Source organism: Prionailurus bengalensis, chromosome E2, assembly GCF_016509475.1.
Source record: "Prionailurus bengalensis isolate Pbe53 chromosome E2, Fcat_Pben_1.1_paternal_pri, whole genome shotgun sequence".
Classification (NCBI taxonomy): Eukaryota; Metazoa; Chordata; class Mammalia; order Carnivora; family Felidae; genus Prionailurus; species Prionailurus bengalensis.
This window is the reverse complement of record NC_057352.1, coordinates 44,499,950-44,519,427: the sequence shown is the minus strand read 5'-3', so window position 1 is coordinate 44,519,427 and position 19,478 is coordinate 44,499,950. Positions and strand designations below refer to the sequence as shown.

At 44.7% G+C, this 19,478-nt stretch overlaps 1 protein-coding gene across 1 annotated transcript in view; it reads right to left on the bottom strand.

Annotated features, from left to right (window-relative positions):
- The window catches only part of CDH3 (cadherin 3), a 48,154-nt gene that overhangs the window by 14,910 nt on the left and 13,766 nt on the right, over positions 1 to 19,478 (bottom strand). The window contains exons 3-7 of the mRNA XM_043600933.1: positions 3,784 to 3,869; positions 2,668 to 2,793; positions 2,316 to 2,471; positions 2,080 to 2,224; positions 546 to 721 (exon numbers count right to left, since the gene is read on the bottom strand). Coding sequence (XP_043456868.1) covers positions 546 to 721; positions 2,080 to 2,224; positions 2,316 to 2,471; positions 2,668 to 2,793; positions 3,784 to 3,869 — 689 coding nt within the window. The remainder of the gene's footprint in view (positions 1 to 545; positions 722 to 2,079; positions 2,225 to 2,315; positions 2,472 to 2,667; positions 2,794 to 3,783; positions 3,870 to 19,478) is intronic.

Genomic DNA, 19,478 nt, shown 5'->3' with positions numbered 1-19,478 from the left:
CTGCCCCACTACTCACCTACGGCAGAAAAGAACAGAGGCAAAGGGTGGAGGGGGAGGGGAAACACAGAACTAAATCGTTCTCCTGGGCCAACTGTGGGGTGGAGCCTGGGGATTGCCCCCTGACCCCGGGCTGATACAGAATGGGAGCTTTGAGTAGGGATTCGGGTAAAGGTATTAATTAGGAAACAGTAGGCAACTCCAATATCCATGGAGCTAATTCTACTTTGTAGCACACAAGGGACAAATCTGGGCAACGTGCATGCTAAGTGAGCCATTCCGAGAGGAAATGAGAAAACCTACAGAAAATATCAAACGCTTGCATTTTACAGCTGCCTCCTCAGCCTTAACGAGATCATTTGGCAGCATGCCATTGGCCCAAGAGAGCTGTGGGACATCAACATGGGAACACAGCAGCAGCCATTCCCAGCTGACTTGGATTCTCACTGCTCCACCTTGGGCTTTGGAGGCTTGGCTTCTGCTCTTGAATGTCAGGCCCCAGCCTGAGAAAGCCTGAGTCGGCGGCACTCTCCCTAAGGGCTACTCACCTCCCGGTCCAGGCCACTGGAGATGACGCTGATGGTACCCGTGCTCCGGTGGACAGTGAACATGAGGTCATGTGGGTCCTTTGGCTCTTGGCTATGGATAGAGTAAGCAACCACCCCATTGTAGGTGTTGATGGCATCGTCCTCATCTGTGGCTGTCACCTGCATCACAGAAGTGCCTGAAGGGGAGAAGGAATGAGTGAGCATCCTTCTCTCCCAGCTCCGATTACAGCATTGCCTACTTCTGGAACTATGAGAGGCTCCACCTTGGACCCATCCTCTACTTTGCGGCCAATTGCTAGGTGGTATCCTTTTTCCTTTCTCTGCTTCTTTCTTAGAAACAAAATGCTCATAATCATTTTAAGCTGAGCACAAGGTCTGCCTGGAACAAAGATTATTTCCCATCCCTCTTGTAGCTAGCTGTGGACTTGAGACTAAATTCTGACAAATGGGATATACGACTTTGGGAGAAGCGTTTTTCTGAGTATGGGGCTTATTCTTCCCATCGCTTCCCTCCTTCCAGGTGTAATGGTTGGAACTCCAGGAGCAACCACAAAGTAATCTTGGAAAATAAAGCCCCAATAGCAAAGCAATGAGAGAGAAGGAGCCTAGGTCTCCAACACTGCAAAGCACCATTGTAGTCTTGATTGTCCACCTCTAGATTTCCTGAATATAAGGAGAAAATAAGGTTTCATCTCATTTAAGGTCCTGTTCTTCTTTGGGGGATTTCTGTATTGGCAGCCTAACCAATTCATACTTCTCAAATCTTCCACAACTCAGAAGAGGAAGGAAGAGGAGAACCCCTCCCCACCAGCATCGGTTTTTGAGGTCATTATGTGTTATATCCAATCTTCACAATTATGAGTAATATAATTCCCATTCTCAGATGTGAAGATTGAGGCTCAGAGATCATGAACTTGCCCAGGGTCACAGAAAAAAAGGTCACATGTAAAGAGGCAAATCAAGATTCAAATCTAGATCTTTGTAGCTCTAAAGCTAGTGGTTCCCAAACCTGAAGCTTCTGGGAAACTTTTAAATATACAGATTGCAAAGCTGTGTATTTAAGATCATCCTTATTCAGGGATCTTGGGATAGAGTAGGGGGAATCTGAATTTTTAAAGATTTTGGCTTTATTTTTAAATTTTTAATTTATTTTTTTAGAGAATGTGTGTGCAAGTGGGGGAGAGTGTTGGAGGAAAGAAAGAGAGGGAGAAGGAGAGAGAGAGGGAGAAAGAAAGAATCTTAAGCAGGCTCCATGCTCAGCTGGATGCAGGGCTCAATCCCACAACCCTGGCATCATGACCTAAGCTGAAATTTAGAGTGGGATGCCCACCCTACTGAGCCACCCAAGCACCCCAGGAATCTGATTTTTTAAGATTATCCCAGGTGATCTGATATACAGCCAAGGAAATCAAGTATAGAGGGTTTTTCCAGCCTTTAACAGTCTTGGCTGACCTCTAGATGGTTCTAGAAGTTGACCCAAGGCTATGTCTGGGCCTAGCAGACCTCTCTAGCTGTCCCCTCCCAGTCCTCTTACCGGGTAGTACCCCTTCCAAGACGCTCCCTCTGAAAACATCCTGGGTGAACTTGGGCTTGTGGTCGTTCTGGTCAGTTACAATGATGGAGATGTTCATGGGCTCTTCCACTGAGGCACCGTTCTCTGATACAGCGTGGCCAAAGAGCTGTGGGTGCACAGGTCCAGGGTCAGCCTGACCCCACCCTCCCCACCTGGCAACGGGGCCCTGCTTTTGTTGGATGCTCCAGATTACCTACCTCATACTTCGCAATCTTCTCCCGGTCCAGCGGCTTATTCAACAACAACCAGCCTGTTTCCTTCTCTATGGTGAAGACACCCTCAGGGGGGCTGTCTGCTCCAGGGCCTGTGATGCTGTAGAAAATCTTGGTGCCTCTGTCCTTATTAGATTTGAGCTGGAAGCACAAGAAAATAGCAGCTGACAAAGTGACAAATCTCTCACGGCTGCCAACAAAAGTGAGGAGGGGTAAAGCCTTATCAGAAATTCTTCCCAGTACAGAAGCTTTCAGGAGCAAGAAACCTTATAGTAAGGCCTTTGGATGAAGGTCCCTGTACCCACCAGTGACTCCCTGGGAGAAAGCACAGTCATACCTGATTGAGCTTCTGGGGGAAGGGACCCTTGCCATTCTCAGAGACGGATATCGGTGGAACCACCCATTCTCTCTTGCGTCTTCGTAAGATACGGTTGGATGGGGAGATCTTCAATGGTTTCCTCTCCTGCAAGGAGAGAAGACCCCTTAACCCACGCAAACAGCTGGAAGATACTCGACATCCTCTCACTTACAGAAGTTAAGGGTGAGGAGGGAGACCTAAATAGGTTTATTGCACAAGACAAATTGAAAAGAATCCTAAGTGTTTATTTACAGAGAACCAATTACATACACTAGAATATATAGTTTAGTATTTTATTTAATAACTTACATAATTAGTATGTACCAGCTTTTGTGTAAAAGTGTAGCAAAATAAAGCCGCATATTCATAGTGGCTTATATATAAACAAAACCTATTTTTAGATGCAGAAAGTGCATACATGTAAATAGTATATCTTTTTGCATAAAAGAGAGGAAAAAAAAGTATTTTTAGATCTGTAAATATATAAAATACATAACATATGTTTAATATACATATAGAATATATAAATAAACTTCAAAAGGAAAAATAACTGGTAACAGTGGTTATCTGTGTATTCTCTTGGAAAGGGCATTAGGTAAATGCAGAGAAACAAAAGGAGGTTATTCACTGTGTAACTTTTTAATATTTTAAAATTGTTGAGCCACATGGATATATTAGCTATTCAAAAAATTAAAAGAAAGAAATGAGGCTGAGTGCCTCAGGTCTGTCTTCCCAGAGGCTCATGGGATGTTCATGGGGTCTTGAATCACCTTCCCTTGGGGTTTAGCAAGATGATATGGGAAAGAAGAAAAGGGTGATGGGAAAGGGGCAAAAGGTACTGGGCCATTGTTCACAAGGCAGTTCTTTGCCCCACTGGCCTGACTCTCTGGCGCCCCTAGTGGAAGGGTGCAGGCATTACCCTGCTTAGATCAGTAGCCACGCCCATAGGTGTGGGCAAACTGAGGGCTAACACTGCCTCTTCTGAAGGGGTAACATGGTTCATAACCCAGCAACCTCGAACTCCTGGCCAGCAGCAAGCTGGGCATGCACAGAGAACATCTTCCTTCCTCCTGGCAGGTGCACATGGTGTCTTACCTGGACTGTTCTACCATTCGGCACAGCAAAGTCACCATCAGTGCTAAGCAGGGCTGACTCTTGCCCAGGGCAGTCCACGAAAATCACTGTGGGTAAGACAGAAACAGAGTATTAGGAAGAAGAAGGCTTCTGGAAGCTACCCTAGTGGAAGCAACACCTGACGACAGCCTCCTGACTGGATCAAAGATGGTTTCAAGCCACTGCAGGAGACCTGGTTTTGGTCTCCATTATAATCAAATACAAGTTTCAGATGGGGCTTCCAACTTTGGCCTCAAGAGGGAGGACTACATGGTGGTTTGTGAGCCAAGCTGCTTTCTTTGTTCATGAGACCAAAGAATCAAGACCATATACATTCAACAACATCAGCCCCAGATGGCCTCGTGAGACAAAGGGTTGACCTGAGGTCATGGTTGAAGGCAGGAGATTTTCAGCATTTCAGAAGACCATGAGTCCACCTATATCCAATATGCATCCTGCTACACTGCTCCTCACACAGATCATTCTGGACAATCTCCAGCTGTTTCAGTTTGTCATGTTCCCTCTGAACCCCCCTGCTTAGCCACCTTTTAAATAAGCACTCTGAGGTGATAACTACCACTCACTAAGCCAGAGACTGGGCCCATTTCATCCTAAACTACCTTAGCTAAGGTAGGTATTATCTCCTTTTCAAAGGTAAGAAAACTGAGGTTCAGAAGCCCTATCAGCCTGACTCCAAACCATCGGCTAGAGAGTACTTACAACCAATGTTCTTAACCACCGTTCCTTGAAGCCAAAGCAGAAGAGGGTACCTGCTGAGGGAACACATGGGCCCATCAGCACCTGCTCTGGCCGAGACACCAGTCTGCATCGTTTTCCTAGGCTGCAGCACAACGAGGACCACAGGGACAGTGCTGTGCCACAGAGATGTCAGCGTGAGGCTTCCAAATGTCCTTTTTCGAAAAATTGTCCTTTAGTCTCAGATTATGAAGATTGTTGTCCCCCCACCCCTGCCTTCACCATTCCCTCCCTCATTTTTTAAATTATTTATTTTGAGAGAGAGAGAGAGAGCATGGGGGGGGGGGGGAGGGAGGGAAGGAGGAAGGGAGGGAGAGGGGGAGGGAGGGGGGGAGAGAGAGAGAATATGAATCCTAAGCAGGCTCTGTGTTGTAAGCATGGAGCTCAATGTGGGGCTCGAACTCACAAACTGAGATCAAGACCTGAGCCAAAACCAACAGTCAATCGTTTAACCCACTGAGCCACCCAAGTACACCTACGATAACTGTTTTAAAAAAAATCCTTCCTTGGGTTGCCTGGGCGGCTCAGTCAGTTAAGCCTCCGACTTTGGCTCAGGTCATGATCTCATGGTTCCTGAGTTTGAGCCCTGCGTCGGGCTCTATGCTGACAGCTCAGAGCCTGCCTTCAGATCCTCTGTCCCCTTCTCTTTGGCCCTCCTCTGCTCGCTCTCTCTCTTCGTTGGGGTGCCTAGTTGGCTTAGTCTGTAGAACATGAGACACTTCATCTCAGTGTTGTGAGTTCGAGCCCCACATTGGCTGTAGAGATTACTTAAAAATAAAATCTTAAAATCTGGGGTGCCTGGCTGGCTCAGTCAGTAGAGCATGTGACTCTTGATGTTGGGGTCATGGGTTCAAGCCCCACATTTGGGGTAGAGATTACTTAAATAAAATCTTTTAAAAACTCCTTCCATAAAATAAGAAAGGGTAATAGATGAGTAAACTACAAAAGTAATGTGAACATGCCAAAGAATTCAAACGAGTATAATATAAAAAAGTAGAATTCTAAATTATAAGTATCCAGAATATAAAAACTCCTAAAACTCAACAACAAACATTCTAATTAAAGAAAAACAAAAAAAAACAAAAACAAAAAAAAACGGGGGCGCCTGGGTGGCTCTGTCGGTTAAGCATCCGATGTTGGCTCAGGTCATGATCTCACAGTTCCTGAGTTTGAGCCCCGCATCTGGCTCTGTGCTAACAGCTCAGAGCCTGGAGCCTACTTCAGATTCTGTGTCTCCCTCTCTCTCTCTCTGCTCCTCCCCTGCTCATGCTGTGTGTCTCTGTCTCAAAAATGAATAAACTTAAAAAAAAATTTTTTTTTAAAGAAGAAAAAAGGGGGACAAAACATAAGAGACCCTTAAGTACAGAGAACAGAGTTGCTGGAGGGATTGTGGGTGGGGGGGATGGGCTAAATGGGTAAGGAGCATTAGGGGAAACACTAGTTGGGGTGAGCACTGACTGGGTGTTATACATAGGGAATGAATCACTGGAATCTACTCCTGAAATCATTACAGCACTACATGCTAACTAAATTGGAGGTAAATTAAAAAATAACTAAGTAAATAAATAAAAGACAGAAAAAGAAAAAAGCAAAGGACCTGAAAAGACATTGACCTAAAGATATACAAATAACCAATAAGCATATGAAAAGATGCTCAGTATCATTAGTCATTAGGGAAATGCAAATCAGAGTCAATTGTGGTACCACTTCACACCTGCTAGGAAAACTATTTTATTTTATTAAAAACAATTTTTTTAATGTTTTATTTTTGAGAGAGAGAGAGAGAGAGAGAGAGAGTGCAAACGAGGGGAGAGGAAAAGAGGGGTACAGAGGTCCAAAGCAGGCTCTGTGCGACAGAGCCTGACATGGGGCTCGAACCCACCAACGGTGAGATCATGACATAAGCTGAAGCTGGATGCCCTGGGAAAACTTTTTTTTTTTTTTTTTAAAGAAAAACAAAGTCCTGCCAAGGTGGGAAGAAAATGGAACCCTCCTGTATTGGGAATGCAAAATGGTGTGAAAAAGTTTGGTGGTTCCTCACAAGGTAAACAGAATTACCGTATGATCCACAGTTCTACTTCTAGGGGTTTACCCCAAAGAAGTGAAAGCAGGAATGCACGAAGAAACTTGTACACTGATTTTCATAGCATCATTTTTCACAATAGCTGAAAGGTGCACACCACCCAAGACTCCATCAAGATATGAAGAGATAAACAAAATGTGTTATGTACATGCAGTGGAATGCTATTCGGCTTTCAAAAGTAATATAATTCTGATACATGCTACAATATGGGTGAACCTTGCCAACATTAAGCCAGGTGAAATAAGCCAGTCACAAAAGGACAAATACTGTAGAATTCTGTGTATATGAGGTACCTAGAATAGTTAACAGACATAGAAAATAGAATAGAGGTTACCAGGGGCTGGAGAGAGGGACAAATGGGGAGTTGCCATTCAATGAGTGCAGAGTTTCTGCTGGAAGTAATGAAAAAGTTCTGGAGATGGATTATGATGCCAGATGCACAACAGTGTGAATGTGCTTTAACGCCACTGAATTGTTTACTTTAACATGGTTAAAACAGCCAATTTTAGGTCATGGATATTTTACCTCAGTAAGAAAAAACAGCAGAAGTCTGATGTGGGAGTATAAAACGGAATAGTCATTTTGGAGAACTGTTGGGTGGTATTTACCAAAGCTAAATATACACATTCCCCAAGACCCAGCAATTCCCCTTTGCAGTAGAGACCCAACAAAAACACATTCACTGGAAGGCATGTGTTATAATGTTCACAGCAGCACTGTTTCTAATAGTGAAAAACTGGAAATAACCCAAAGGTCCATCAAGGGAGAACGGACAGGAACACTGTAGTATATTCACACAATGAGATCAACCACAAGGACAGACAACAACGTGGATGAACCTTACAAACATACAGCTGAGTAACAGAGGCTAGGTGTAAGAGAGGACACAGGTATGATCACATGGACAGGAGGTTCAAGAACAGGCACAACCAACCTAGGTGAAAGAAGTTAAGACATTGGTCATCTTTTGGAGAGAGGGGGGTCAGTGAATGGAACGGAAAAGAAGGGAGGCTTAAAGGCATACAGAGGTGCCTTCAGCTCCCCAGAGCCCAGGGCAAGCTCCCTAGAACCCAAGAGCCCCACAGAGAGAGGCAGGATCCAGTAGGGGAAGGCTGGAATGTGCCTGTGACAGAGAGAGAAGATGTTTAAAAATCAGATTGCCCTACTGACAAGGTCCCCACTGAGGGGTGGTGGCCTGTGTGTGATATGCTTGGCCAGTAGAGGAAGAAAGTGGGATCTAGGCCTGAGTCAGTTCCAGGAGGCCCTGGAAACCGGGAGACTCTCAGGCCACCTTTCAGGGTGACCCTGACCTTTGCCTCCTGAACACAGCTCAGTAGTCTCAACATCTGAGGAATTTGCTCTAGGGCTAAAAGGCCCAGGAATGAGATGTGGCAAAGGTTAAATCACCTTAATGTAGAGCAACAGTTAAATAATCCATGGATTTACACTCCAGTGTTTACACTCCATGGATTATTTATGCAACTATGCAAAATGGTATTTATAGCCGAGTTTTTAAGTTACCTAGGGAAGTTCTTATGCTATGAAGTGAAACCAAGTAAGCAGAGAGTAAGCAGAATGTAGAAAGACCTATATAATATATGCAACTATGCACATATAAAAAGTTTGGAAGGGGACACCTGGGTGGCTCAAGTCAGTTAAGCCTCCAACTTTGGCTCAGGTCACCATCTCACAGTTCCTGAGTTCAAGCCAGACATCAGGCTGTGTGCTGCCAGCGCAGAGTCTACTTCAGATCCTGTCTCCCTCTCCCTCTGCCCCTCCCCCACTCACTCACTCTCAAAGATAAACATTAATATTTTTAAAAATAATAAATAAATAAATAAAATACTGGAAGGAGGAGCACCTGGCTGGCTCATTCGGTAGAGCACGCGACTTTTTTTTTTTTTCCTTTTTTATTTTTGAGAAAGAAACAGAGCGTGAGTGGGGGAAGGGCAGAGAGAGAGGGAGACACAGAGCCCGATGCGGGGCTGGAACTCAAGAACCACGGGACCATGACCTGAGCCAAAGCCCAACATGTAGCCAACTGAGCCACCCAGGTGCCCCAAGCATATGACTCTTGATCTGGAGGCTGTGTTTGAGCCCCTCTTAAAAATAAAAAATCTTGGGGCGCCTGGGTGGCGCAGTCGGTTAAGCGTCCGACTTCAGCCAGGTCACGATCTCGCGGTCCGTGAGTTCGAGCCCCGCGTCAGGCTCTGGGCTGATGGCTCAGAGCCTGGAGCCTGTTTCTGATTCTGTGTCTCCCTCTCTCTCTGCCCCTCCCCCGTTAATGCTCTGTCTCTCTCTGTTCCAAAAAAAATAAATAAACGTTGAAAAAAAAAATTTTTTTTAAATAAATAAATAAATAAATCTTTAAAAAAGACTGGAAGGAAATAAACCTTTCCAATGACTGTGGTTACCAGCAACTACTGTTTACATTTTTCTGTAGATCCATTTTTCTTTTAACATGAATCATCTCCTCCCCCCAACTTCAACTCATATGTTTAAGTCCTAACCCCAACTACCTCCAAATGTGACTGTATTTGGAGACAGGGCCTTTAAAGAGGTGACTAACTTAAAACGATGCCATTAGGGTGGGCCCTAAGCTAGTATGACTATTGTCCTTATAGGAGGAAGGAATATGACCACAGATACAGAGAGAAGACCATGTAAAGACACAGAGAAGACAGCCAACTACAAGCTAAGGAGAGAGGCCTGAAACAAAACCGACCAGGCTGACACCTTACTTTTTGTTAAGACCCTCAACCTGGGTTACTTTGTTACACTAGCAAACGAACACAGCATACACCATTCTCAGCAGTCAAGAATCCCTGTGCTCCTGAATTCTCCCAACAGTGGACATTTAAATCTTTTTATTTTAAGATTTTATTTTTAAGTAATCTCTACAACCAACAAGGGGCTCAAACTCACAACCGTGAGATCAAGAATTACATGTTCTACAAACCAAGCCAGGCAGGCGCCCCAACAGCTGACATTTAAATACATTTTTTGGGGGGGCGCCTGGGTGGCTCAGTCGGTTAAGCGTCCGACTTCGGCTCACGTCATGATCTTACGGTCTGTGAGTTCGAGCCCGCGTTGGGGTCTGTGCTGACAGCTCAGAGCCTGGAGCCCATTTCAGATTCTGTGTCTCCCTCTCTCTCTGCCCTTCCCCTGTTCATACTCTGTCTCTCTCTGTCTCAAAAATACATAAACGTTAAAAAAAAAATTTTTTTTTTTAAATACCTTTTTTTTTTAGGAGAAAAAAAAAAAATGCTGAGCATGGAGCTTGACATGGGGCTTGATCCCACAACTCTGGGATCACCACCTGAGCCAAAATCAAGAGTCAGACGCTTAACTGACTGAGCCACCCCTTAATACTTATTAATACAGGCACCCCTTAATACTTACTTAATACTGGCACCCCTTAAATACTTATTTAATCTTCACCAAGCACTCTATGAAATAGATTTAATGTCTATTTTCTAGAATGGAAAACCGAGAGGTTAAATGAATTCACTGAAGTTACGTAGCTAGGAAACAGAGGAGCTAGAAGTGGTATCCACATCTGTCACAGCCTGTCATTTTCTTACCCACTAAGGTTAATCTTTCTGATACACCCAAGACTTAATTAATATCTTTTCCCTACTTCCCATTACCTCTTCTCCTCCAACTACTGAAATAGCAGACTCTGATTTCTGGATGCCCAATGAGGCAGTGTGAGATTTGGAATAAAGCACTAGACTTGGAAGAAGTAACAGCACTTCTCTTACAGTGTTGATGTGAGGACTGAATGAGAACACCAGTAAAGGGCTGACAGAATAGGATGCATCGGGTCAGGGTCTGCTGTTGATGCAGTTAATGGACACAGAGACCCCTGTAGGCATTGACATGAACTTGCTTGGTGCTCCTGGGTAAGGCACTTGAATTCTCCGGGTCTCACAATCAATCGTTAGCTGAAGCTTTGAACCTGAGGCCTGGTTTCCCTTGGTTTGAAAGGAGAAATGCATACTATTAGAGTTACTCAAGAATAGTATGGGGGCACCTAAGTGGCTCAGCTGGTTAAGCATCTGACTCTTGATATTGGTTCAGGTCATGATCTTACGGTACTAGGATCAAGTCCCATGTTGGGCTCTGTGCTGGCAGCACAGTCTGCTTAGGATTCTCTCCCCCTCTCTCAAAATAAATAAACTTAAAAAAAAAAAATAGCAGTAGGACCAAACATATTTGCTCCTTGATGTAATAAGAGTAAGAAAAGCTTAAAAGGAATACCTAAACCTCCTTAGGTGATTCAGCACTCCTGCAGGTGCTTTAAAGATGCATACAAAGATCCCACAAAACTGTCAGTTGGAAACATCATTATGTTCACGCAGAAGTTGAAGCAACTTATTAGGAATTTATGTTTTCTCATTTGGAAGATGGAAATTAGACTTCACAGAGCCATCTTCAACACCAAATAAGATAGGGCTCAGGTCATCAAGGTTCTTGAGTTCAAGCTCCACATCGGGCTCTCTGCTGTCAGCATGGAGCCCGCTTTGGATCCTCTGTCTCCCTCCCTCCCTCCCTCCCTCTCTCTCTCTCTACCCCTCCCAAGTTTGCACTCTCTTAAATAAACATTTAAGATAAATGTCTAGGGGCGCCTGGGTGGCTCAGTCAGTTGGGCATCTGACTTCGGCTCAGGTCAGGATCTCACAGTCTGTGATTTCGAGCCCCGCGTCGGGCTCTGTGCTGACAGCTCAGAGCCTGGAGCCTACTTCAGATTCTGGGTCACACTCTCTCTCTGCCCCTCCGCTCCTCATGCTCTGTCTCTGTCTCAAAAATAAAATAAAAAAACATTTTAAAAAAATCTTTATAAAAGTCTAAACTACAAATTTGTAAGCCCCAAAAGCTTACATGGATTCTTATGGCACATGAGGAAACTGAGGTTCAGAACTGAGATGATAGCCCAAGGTTACACAACTAGTGAGCGGAAGTGGAGTTAGAACCCAGGGTAGTCAGATTCTAAAGCCAGGTTCCTCTTGTTCATTCAAGAGCTAGTTGAGCGCTTCCTTTGTGCTCCATTTTCTTCTAGAAACTAGGGATGCATTGGGGAACAACTATCTATCCTCAAATATCTTTATTTAAAAATTTTTTTCAAATGTTTGTTTATTTGAGAGAGCAAGAAAGTGAGCATGAGTGGGGAAGGGGCAGAGAAAGAGAGAGAGGGAGACAGAAAATCCCAAGCAGGCTCTGTGCTATCAGCGCAGAGCCCGACTCAGGGCTCCATCAAACAAACCATGAGATCCTGACCTGAGCTGAAATCAAGAGTTAGACACTTAACTGACTGAGCTACCCAGGCACCCCTCAAGTACCTTCAATAAGTACAGGATACTGCCTCCTGTCCAAAATCAACTTTTTCAGCTACTTACCAAACTAATTAACAATGCATTGACTGTAATAGCAAAACTCCAGACAATCCAAATGCCCATCAATAAGAGATTAACTTTATGTTATAACGACATCTATATGAGAACACCATGCAGCAACAAAAAAAAAGCTATAAATGAGGAGCAATCTCCTACGTATTATATGGAAAGCTTTCTAAGACATACAATTAATTTAAAAAAGAGATACAGATCAATGTAGTCTTTGCTAATTTGCTAACATTTGTATTTTTAATTTTGTTTGAAAATACCTTTGAAGGTAACCCCCAAACTGGGTTTATAGGTGGAAAAAACAGCAGGTAAGGAACAGATATGAGTTTTTCTGTACACTATTCTGAATTCTGACCTGCATGAATGCAGTAGTTATTCAAACACGGATAAAAAAAAAAAAAATCAAGTCACTTTTCCCATTCATATTTTTTTAATGTTTATTTTTGAGAGAGAGAAATAGAACGAGTGCAAACAGGGGAGGGGCAGAGAGAGAGACAGAGAGAGAGAATCCAAAGCAGGCTCCAGGCTCTGCTGTCATCACAGAGCCCGATGCAGGGCTTGAACTCATGGACCATGAGATCATGACCTGGGTTGAAGTCAGACACTTAACTGACTGAGCCACCCTGGTGCCCCTCCCATTCATTAAAAAAAAGTATATATATATATTTTTTAATATATATTTTTATTTATTTTATTTTACTTTATACATATTTAAAAAATATATATATATATATATATTTTTTTTTTTTTTTGGAGAGAGAGCACACACGCTTGCACAAGAGGGGTAGGGGCAGAGAAAGAGGGGGGCGGAGAATCCAAAGCAGTCTCTGCTGACAGCAGTGAGCCTGATGTGGGGCTTGAACTCATGAATCGTGAGATCATGACCTGAACCAAAGTAGATTAACCTACTGAGCCACCCAGGTGCCCTGCACTTTTCCCGTTCTTAAAACAGGCTTCTTCCTAAGGTTAGGTCTTCAGCTAGCAGAGCGCTGGCCAGGTATGTCTGTCAGCTGTTTCCCTTAACCAGAGACTATCAGCCTTCCAATCCTCTCCTATCAGGTTGTCCAGCCAACAGCTAATGGACTGACTCCCCCATAAGAAGCCTTAATCCTCCCACTCTAAAAGTTGCCAGGAACCCAGAAACCCTCTCCTTGTTTTCTACCAAATCTGCCCTGCCCTCCAAAATGTACAATACACTTCAGTGTCCTGTGTGCTGGCACATTTCCATTATCATATGGTTCCAAATATTTATAGTTGGGCTGTCCTATTGTTAGAGAGGACAGTGCAACAATCAAGAAGTCAACAGCGATGCACTCCAAGTGTACGTGCCTCCCACTCAGGCTGCATATTCCAGTTGCGTCAGAGGGCCTGGCCCCATCAGCTCTAACCTGCATTCAGTTAGATACAGAGCACATCAAGGGGCATGATTCAGGCAGGCAGGAACAAGCTTCAACCCACTCTGCCGGAGACACCCGGCTAAGTGTTTTCCTATCCAAATCCTCAGAAAATAACCTGCAAGGTGGCTATTACTGCCCCCATTCTCACAAGTCAGGAAACAAGAGGCTGCCTGAAATTGAAGTGCCTTAGGAAGCGGCTTCAGAAGGATCTGAGGCCCCACAGCTAGGAAGCAGTAGGACCAGATTTCAAATCCTAAAGGCAAGTAAATGATGTGGGATTTCAAGTCCAAAAGACTTGGGCTCAAATTCATATTGCGTGGGGTGCCTGGGTGGCTCAGTCAGTTAAGCGTCCAACTTTAGCTCAGGGCATGATCTCACGGTCCGTGGGTTCAAGCCCCGTGTCGGGCTGTGCCGACAGCTCGGAGCCTGGAGCCTGCTTTGGATTCTGTGTCTCCCTCTCTCTCTGCCCCTCCCCTGCTCATGCTCTGTCTCTCTCTGTCTCAAAAATAAATAAAAACACTAAAAAAAAAATAAAAATAAAAAAAATTCATATTGTGTGAGCATATGGAAGTGGTTTCCTCATCTAAAAATGGAGATGCTACTACCTAACTCATAAGATTTTGGGGAGGATTAGGTAAGACAATGTTTGTAAAGCACTGAGCACTATGTCTGACCCACAGCAAGCCCTCAATAAAAGGCACCTCTAGCTTACTCACAACTAATCGAGGTTTCTGATTCCAACTCTGAGTCTCTCCCTACACCACAGAGAAACCATCAGCTACAGCCAAATGCTTTACCTGAGGGATGAAGCACCAAAGCAAGGAGGAGATACACAGGACCAAAGAGCCTAAGAGGGAGCTGGCTTGGTCTGCATTTGGAAAGGACTGTGTTGCAGGGGTGCTCCGTGGTTTATCAGGGACCTCAACAGACAAGTTCAACTGCCCAGGGAAACTTGCAGAGGCACCTGTAGGAACATGAACAGTTTTTTTCTACAAGCCATGAGTCACAGAAAGGCTGGTAAATGGTAAGCCCTGGGGCAGATCGTTACAACTTCCTCCCAGATGTTCCTGGCACCACTGGCTTGTATTACTGGTTTCAAAAGGTAATTGATCTGAAACCAGGTCTCATCATCACTCATCCCCTTCTACCCCACCTTGTAACAGCTAGTGAAGTAAGCTGATTCCCATTCCTGACTGCAGCCTAGCTCCACAAGGCCACACATCTTGGCCAAGTCATGGGAGCATGAATGGACTTGTGTCAGACTCTTTCTGGGGAAAGCTGGTGAGCACTGATGAGCACATGGGGCAACAGTTCAGATCCTAATACTGGAAAAGACACCTAAACACAGCTCTCCCACACCCACCTGGGACCTTAAAGTCATGTGACCGCTTTAGACTCAAGAGATTCTGAATCACAAAGTCAACGAACCTGATGGAGAGTTCAGTATTTCTACCAATATAAATTGATAGCTTTCAGCCCTGAGCTTAAGTACACAATTCCTAGAATATTGTTGGGGAAGGGATTAGAAACTTGAGACTGCTTCCCGACAAATAGTTAAAAAATCAGAGCTCTGTGTATCTGCACTAGAAAGAAAGACATCCAAGGGAACCAGGAGTCTCTGGCCTGTGCTCAAAGCTCCTGTCTAAAGACCATCCCACCAAGCCCAGCCTCAGACCCTGAACTGGCACCACTATACAAGCTGGTCAAGAAGAAGAGTGGAGTCCCTTGGGGTAAAAGAGCTGTTGAAAAAAAGAAAGCTTTTTTCTTAATATTTATTTTACGTAATTTTTCTAATGTTTATTTTTGAGAGACAGAGCGAGAGAGACACAGTACGAGCAAGGGAGGGGCAGAGAAAGAGGAAGACACAGAATCCGAAGCAGGCTCCAGGCTTTGAGCTGTCAGCGCAGAGCCTGAACCGGGGCTTGAACCCATGAACCGTTATATCATGACCTGAGCTGAAGTCAGATGCTTAACCGGCTGAGCCACTCAGGTGCTCTTTCAAAAGAAAGCTTTTAAAGTAGACTTCTAGGAACTGATGGATACTGGGCTGAGAATTCATCCCAGGCCAGCTTTTAGGTCGAATTGCCTAGACACCTCCAAACTGCCAAGGGAACACCCTTGAAGGGCAGGTAATTGTCTTCTCAGCCATGACACATAGGTACCATATTGTCCCAAAGTTCAACCTTACAGGGTGTTCTGAAAAAATAAAACCACCCATCTCTCGGGAAATAAAATGTCCTTCAAGTGATCAATCTTGGCCAGTTTCCTGCTGATCTTTGGGCATTTTGACTAGAATGGAAGGGTAATATCAGTTTTAAAGTATTGCAGCCCAAAGGAAGCTTGTGGGGGATGGAAGAAAGATAATCAAGTCTCCATTCTGGCTTGGCTTAGGGATAGACCTAGCTCATAAAGCAAACATGTGCTCATAGCTATCACTGCTTTCTGGGGTAAGTATGCAAAATTGCTTGAAAAAAAGATTCTGGCATTTTCCTGAGTAAAACTACATATAGAAAAAAGTTCACTAAGAAATACAAAAGAACAAGTGTTGTGGAATACTTTGGAAACAGGTGCTGCTATATACTATTAGGGAGGAGGGGAGTGTAAATTGGCACAACCTTTTTGCCAATTAAGAAGCCTTAAACAAGCCCTTTGGCCCAGGAATTGTGCCAGAAAGCATCCCAGACAGGACAAAACCATACCTGCAATTATGTCCATAACTGTTGCTCAAATTGTAAAAAAAAAAAAAAAAAAAAAAAATTAGGGGCACCTGGGTGGCTCAGTCGGTTGGGCGTCCGACCTCAGCTCAAGTCATGATCTCATGCCCTGTGAGTTCAAGCCCGGCATCAGGCTCTGTGCTGACAGCTCAGAGCCTGGAGCCTGCTTCGAATTCTGAGTCTCCCTCTCTCTGTCCCTCCCCTGCTCATGCTCTCTCCCTCCCTCTCTCTCAGAAATAAACATTAAAAAAAAAAATTGTAAAAAAATAAGTCAGTCTCAACCACTTAACATTCAACAGAATAAGTATGTGTGCCACTGCCACTCAAAGGTCTCACCTACAGCATTCAATGTCATAAAAGAAAACCTATGGGTGGGGGGCTGGGGGGTAGCTGCTGGGTGGCAGTCAGTTAAACATTGGACTTCGGCTCAGGTTGTGATCTCACAATTTGTGAGTTCAAGCCCTGCAGAGGGCTCACTGCTGTCAGCGCAGGGCCTGCTTCGGATCCTCCGTCTGCCTCTCTCTCTGCCCCTCCCTGATTTGCACTCTCTCACTGTCTCTCAAAAGTAAATAAACATTTTTTAAAAAGTTAAAAAGAAAGGGGGCGCCTGGGTGGCTCAGTCAGTTAAGTGTCCGACTTCGGCTCAGGTCATGATCTCACAGTGCGTGGGTTCAAGCCCCGCGTCGGGCTCTGTGCAGACAGCTCAGAGCATGGAGCCTGCCTTGGATTCTGTGTCTCCCTCTCTCTCTGCCCCTCCCCTGCTCACACTCTGTCTTTCTCTCTCTCAAAAATAAATAAACAAAAAACTTTTTTTAACTTAAAAAGAAAGAAAGAAAGAGGGAAAGAAGAAAAAAAGAAAGAAAACCTATAGGGTGCCTGGCTGGCTTAGTAAGAAGTGAGTGCAACTCTTGATCTTGGGCTCTTGAGTTCGAGCCCCCCACATTGGGTGTAGAGATTACTTAAATTAATAAATAAAAACTTTTTTTAAATTTTTTTATTTAAAAAAAGATTTTTTTTTTAACGTTTATTTATTTCTGAGACAGGGAGACAGAGCATGAACGGGGGAGGGTCAGAGAGAGGGAGACACAGAATCTGAAACAGGCTCCAGGCTCTGAGCTGTCAGCACAGAGCCCGACGCAGGGGTCGAACTCACGGACCGTGAGATCATGACCTGAGCCGAAGTCAGCCGCTCAACCGACTGAGCCACCCACGTGCCCCAATAAAAACTTTTTTTTAAAAAAGAGCATTTATTAAAGAAAAACTGCTCTGCTCAGAAAAAAAAAAAAAAAAAACAGGTCACAAAACAGCTATCTATTTATGTTTATTTATTTTATTATTATTATTATTTTTAATGTTTTATTTATTTTTGAGACAGGGAGAGACAGAGCATGAACAGGGGAGGGTCAGAGAGAGGGAGACACAGAATCTGAAACAGGCTCCAGGCTCTGAGCTGTCAGCACAGAGCCTGACACGGGGCTCGAATTCACGGACCACGAGATCATGACCTGAGTGAAGTCGGCTGCTCAACCGACTGAGCCACCCAGGCGCCCCTATGTTTATTTATTTTTAGTAATCTCTACACCCAACATAGGGCTCAAACTCACAACTCTGAGATCAAGAGTCCTATGCTCTTCCAAATGAGCCAGCCAGGCGCCCCACAATGCAGTCATTCATAGTTTGACAATTACAAAATATTAGTATTTTTTTTTTAATTTTTTTTAACGTTTATTTATTTTTTGAGACAGAGAGAGACAGAGTATGAATGGGGGAGGGTCAGAGAGAGAGGGAGACACAGAATCGGAAACAGGCTCCAGGCTCTGAGCTGTCAGCACAGAGCCTGACGCGGGGCTCGAACTCATGGACCGCACGGATCGCGAGATCATGACCTGAGCCGAAGTCAGACGCTTAACCGACTGAGCCACCCAGGCGCCCCAAAATATTAGTATTTTTATACCTGTAAAAGAGAGCAGAGAGATGGGGGAAGAAAAGACACAGAAAGAGAATGGGGCTGAGTCTTGGCACCAGTAAGGTGGCCCAGCTATCCCCAGAACCAACAATCCCAGAAGCAAAATAAACCAAGATGGCAGAGGGTGAGCAAGACCTAACTTAAGGCACTTACATGGGGTCAAGGGAGCAGGTGCAAAGGAAGCTGGGAGTGGGTGGGGAGAGTCCATAAGGCATGCTGGGAAGCCAAGGGGCTCCAGGGGTCCCCAAGGCCATCCTCAGGACCTAGACTCTCCTTCCAAAAGCTGAGAGCAGAGCTAGCCAACTTGCTGTCATAGAGGTGTTCCTGATGATTCATCACTACCAGATCACCATTTTAGGGCACGCCAAGGAATCAAGTACTGTGCTCGAGTGGAAGCACTCGGTGGAACGTGGCTACAGGGGCAGCAGGGGCTTTGCATAGACAGCCAGCTCCTGGACGACAGCGTGACCCTGGCAGAGTGTTGCCATACCTGGCAGATGGCCCCCTCAACACACCGCTCATCTTAGACCTGGGTTTTCCAGCAGATGGGGCCAATGGAGCTCTAGAGGCCCTCAGCATGGAGCCTTCTCCTACCCACCGAAGTAGAAGATGAAGCTGGATTGCTAGGGAAGTGGGACTGGAGGGTGAAGTGTAGGGCAGTGAAGGAGTGGAGTGGAACTCAGGCCTTTTCCCTCAGATCAGGCATCAGTGAACACTTGGTTAGGGAAACGGACCTGGAAGATCTATTGAAAATGTTCATTTGATGGGGTGCCTGGGTGGCTCAGTCGGTTGAGCGTCTGACTTCGGCTCAGGTCACGATCTCACGGTCCGTGAGTTCCAGCCCCACGTTGGGCTCTGTGCTGATGGCTCAGAGCCTGGAGCCTGTTTCAGATTCTGTGTCTCCCTCTCTCTCTGACTCTCCCCCATTCATGCTCTGTCTCTCTCTGTCTCAAAAATAAATAAACGTTTAAAAAAAAATTAAAAAAAAAGAAAAAGAAAATGTTCATTTGAAACAACAAAGGTCCTTTATGGATGGTGGGCTTCCATTTTGCTTATCTTCCAGTTTTCCATAGTTAAACATGTTTTTGATTTCTTATCAGAATGAGACGTTGTGATTCCCCCCTCTCCTGACTAGAAAAGTTGTATGGTAACCCCATATTGTTGAGGAGAAAACAGTTCTTTCTAGCAAGTTCCTTTTGTCTCTCTGTTGAAAATTCTGCAAAGAGCTCCATTATTCAGGTTCCTCCTTACCCTTGGGAACTGGGGGTCCTCCCTTATAATCTGCAGAGAGAAACCCAAGATGAGCTGTACTCCACAGCACCCTGGAGTTTGGGATAGGGCTGAGTCAGAATTAAG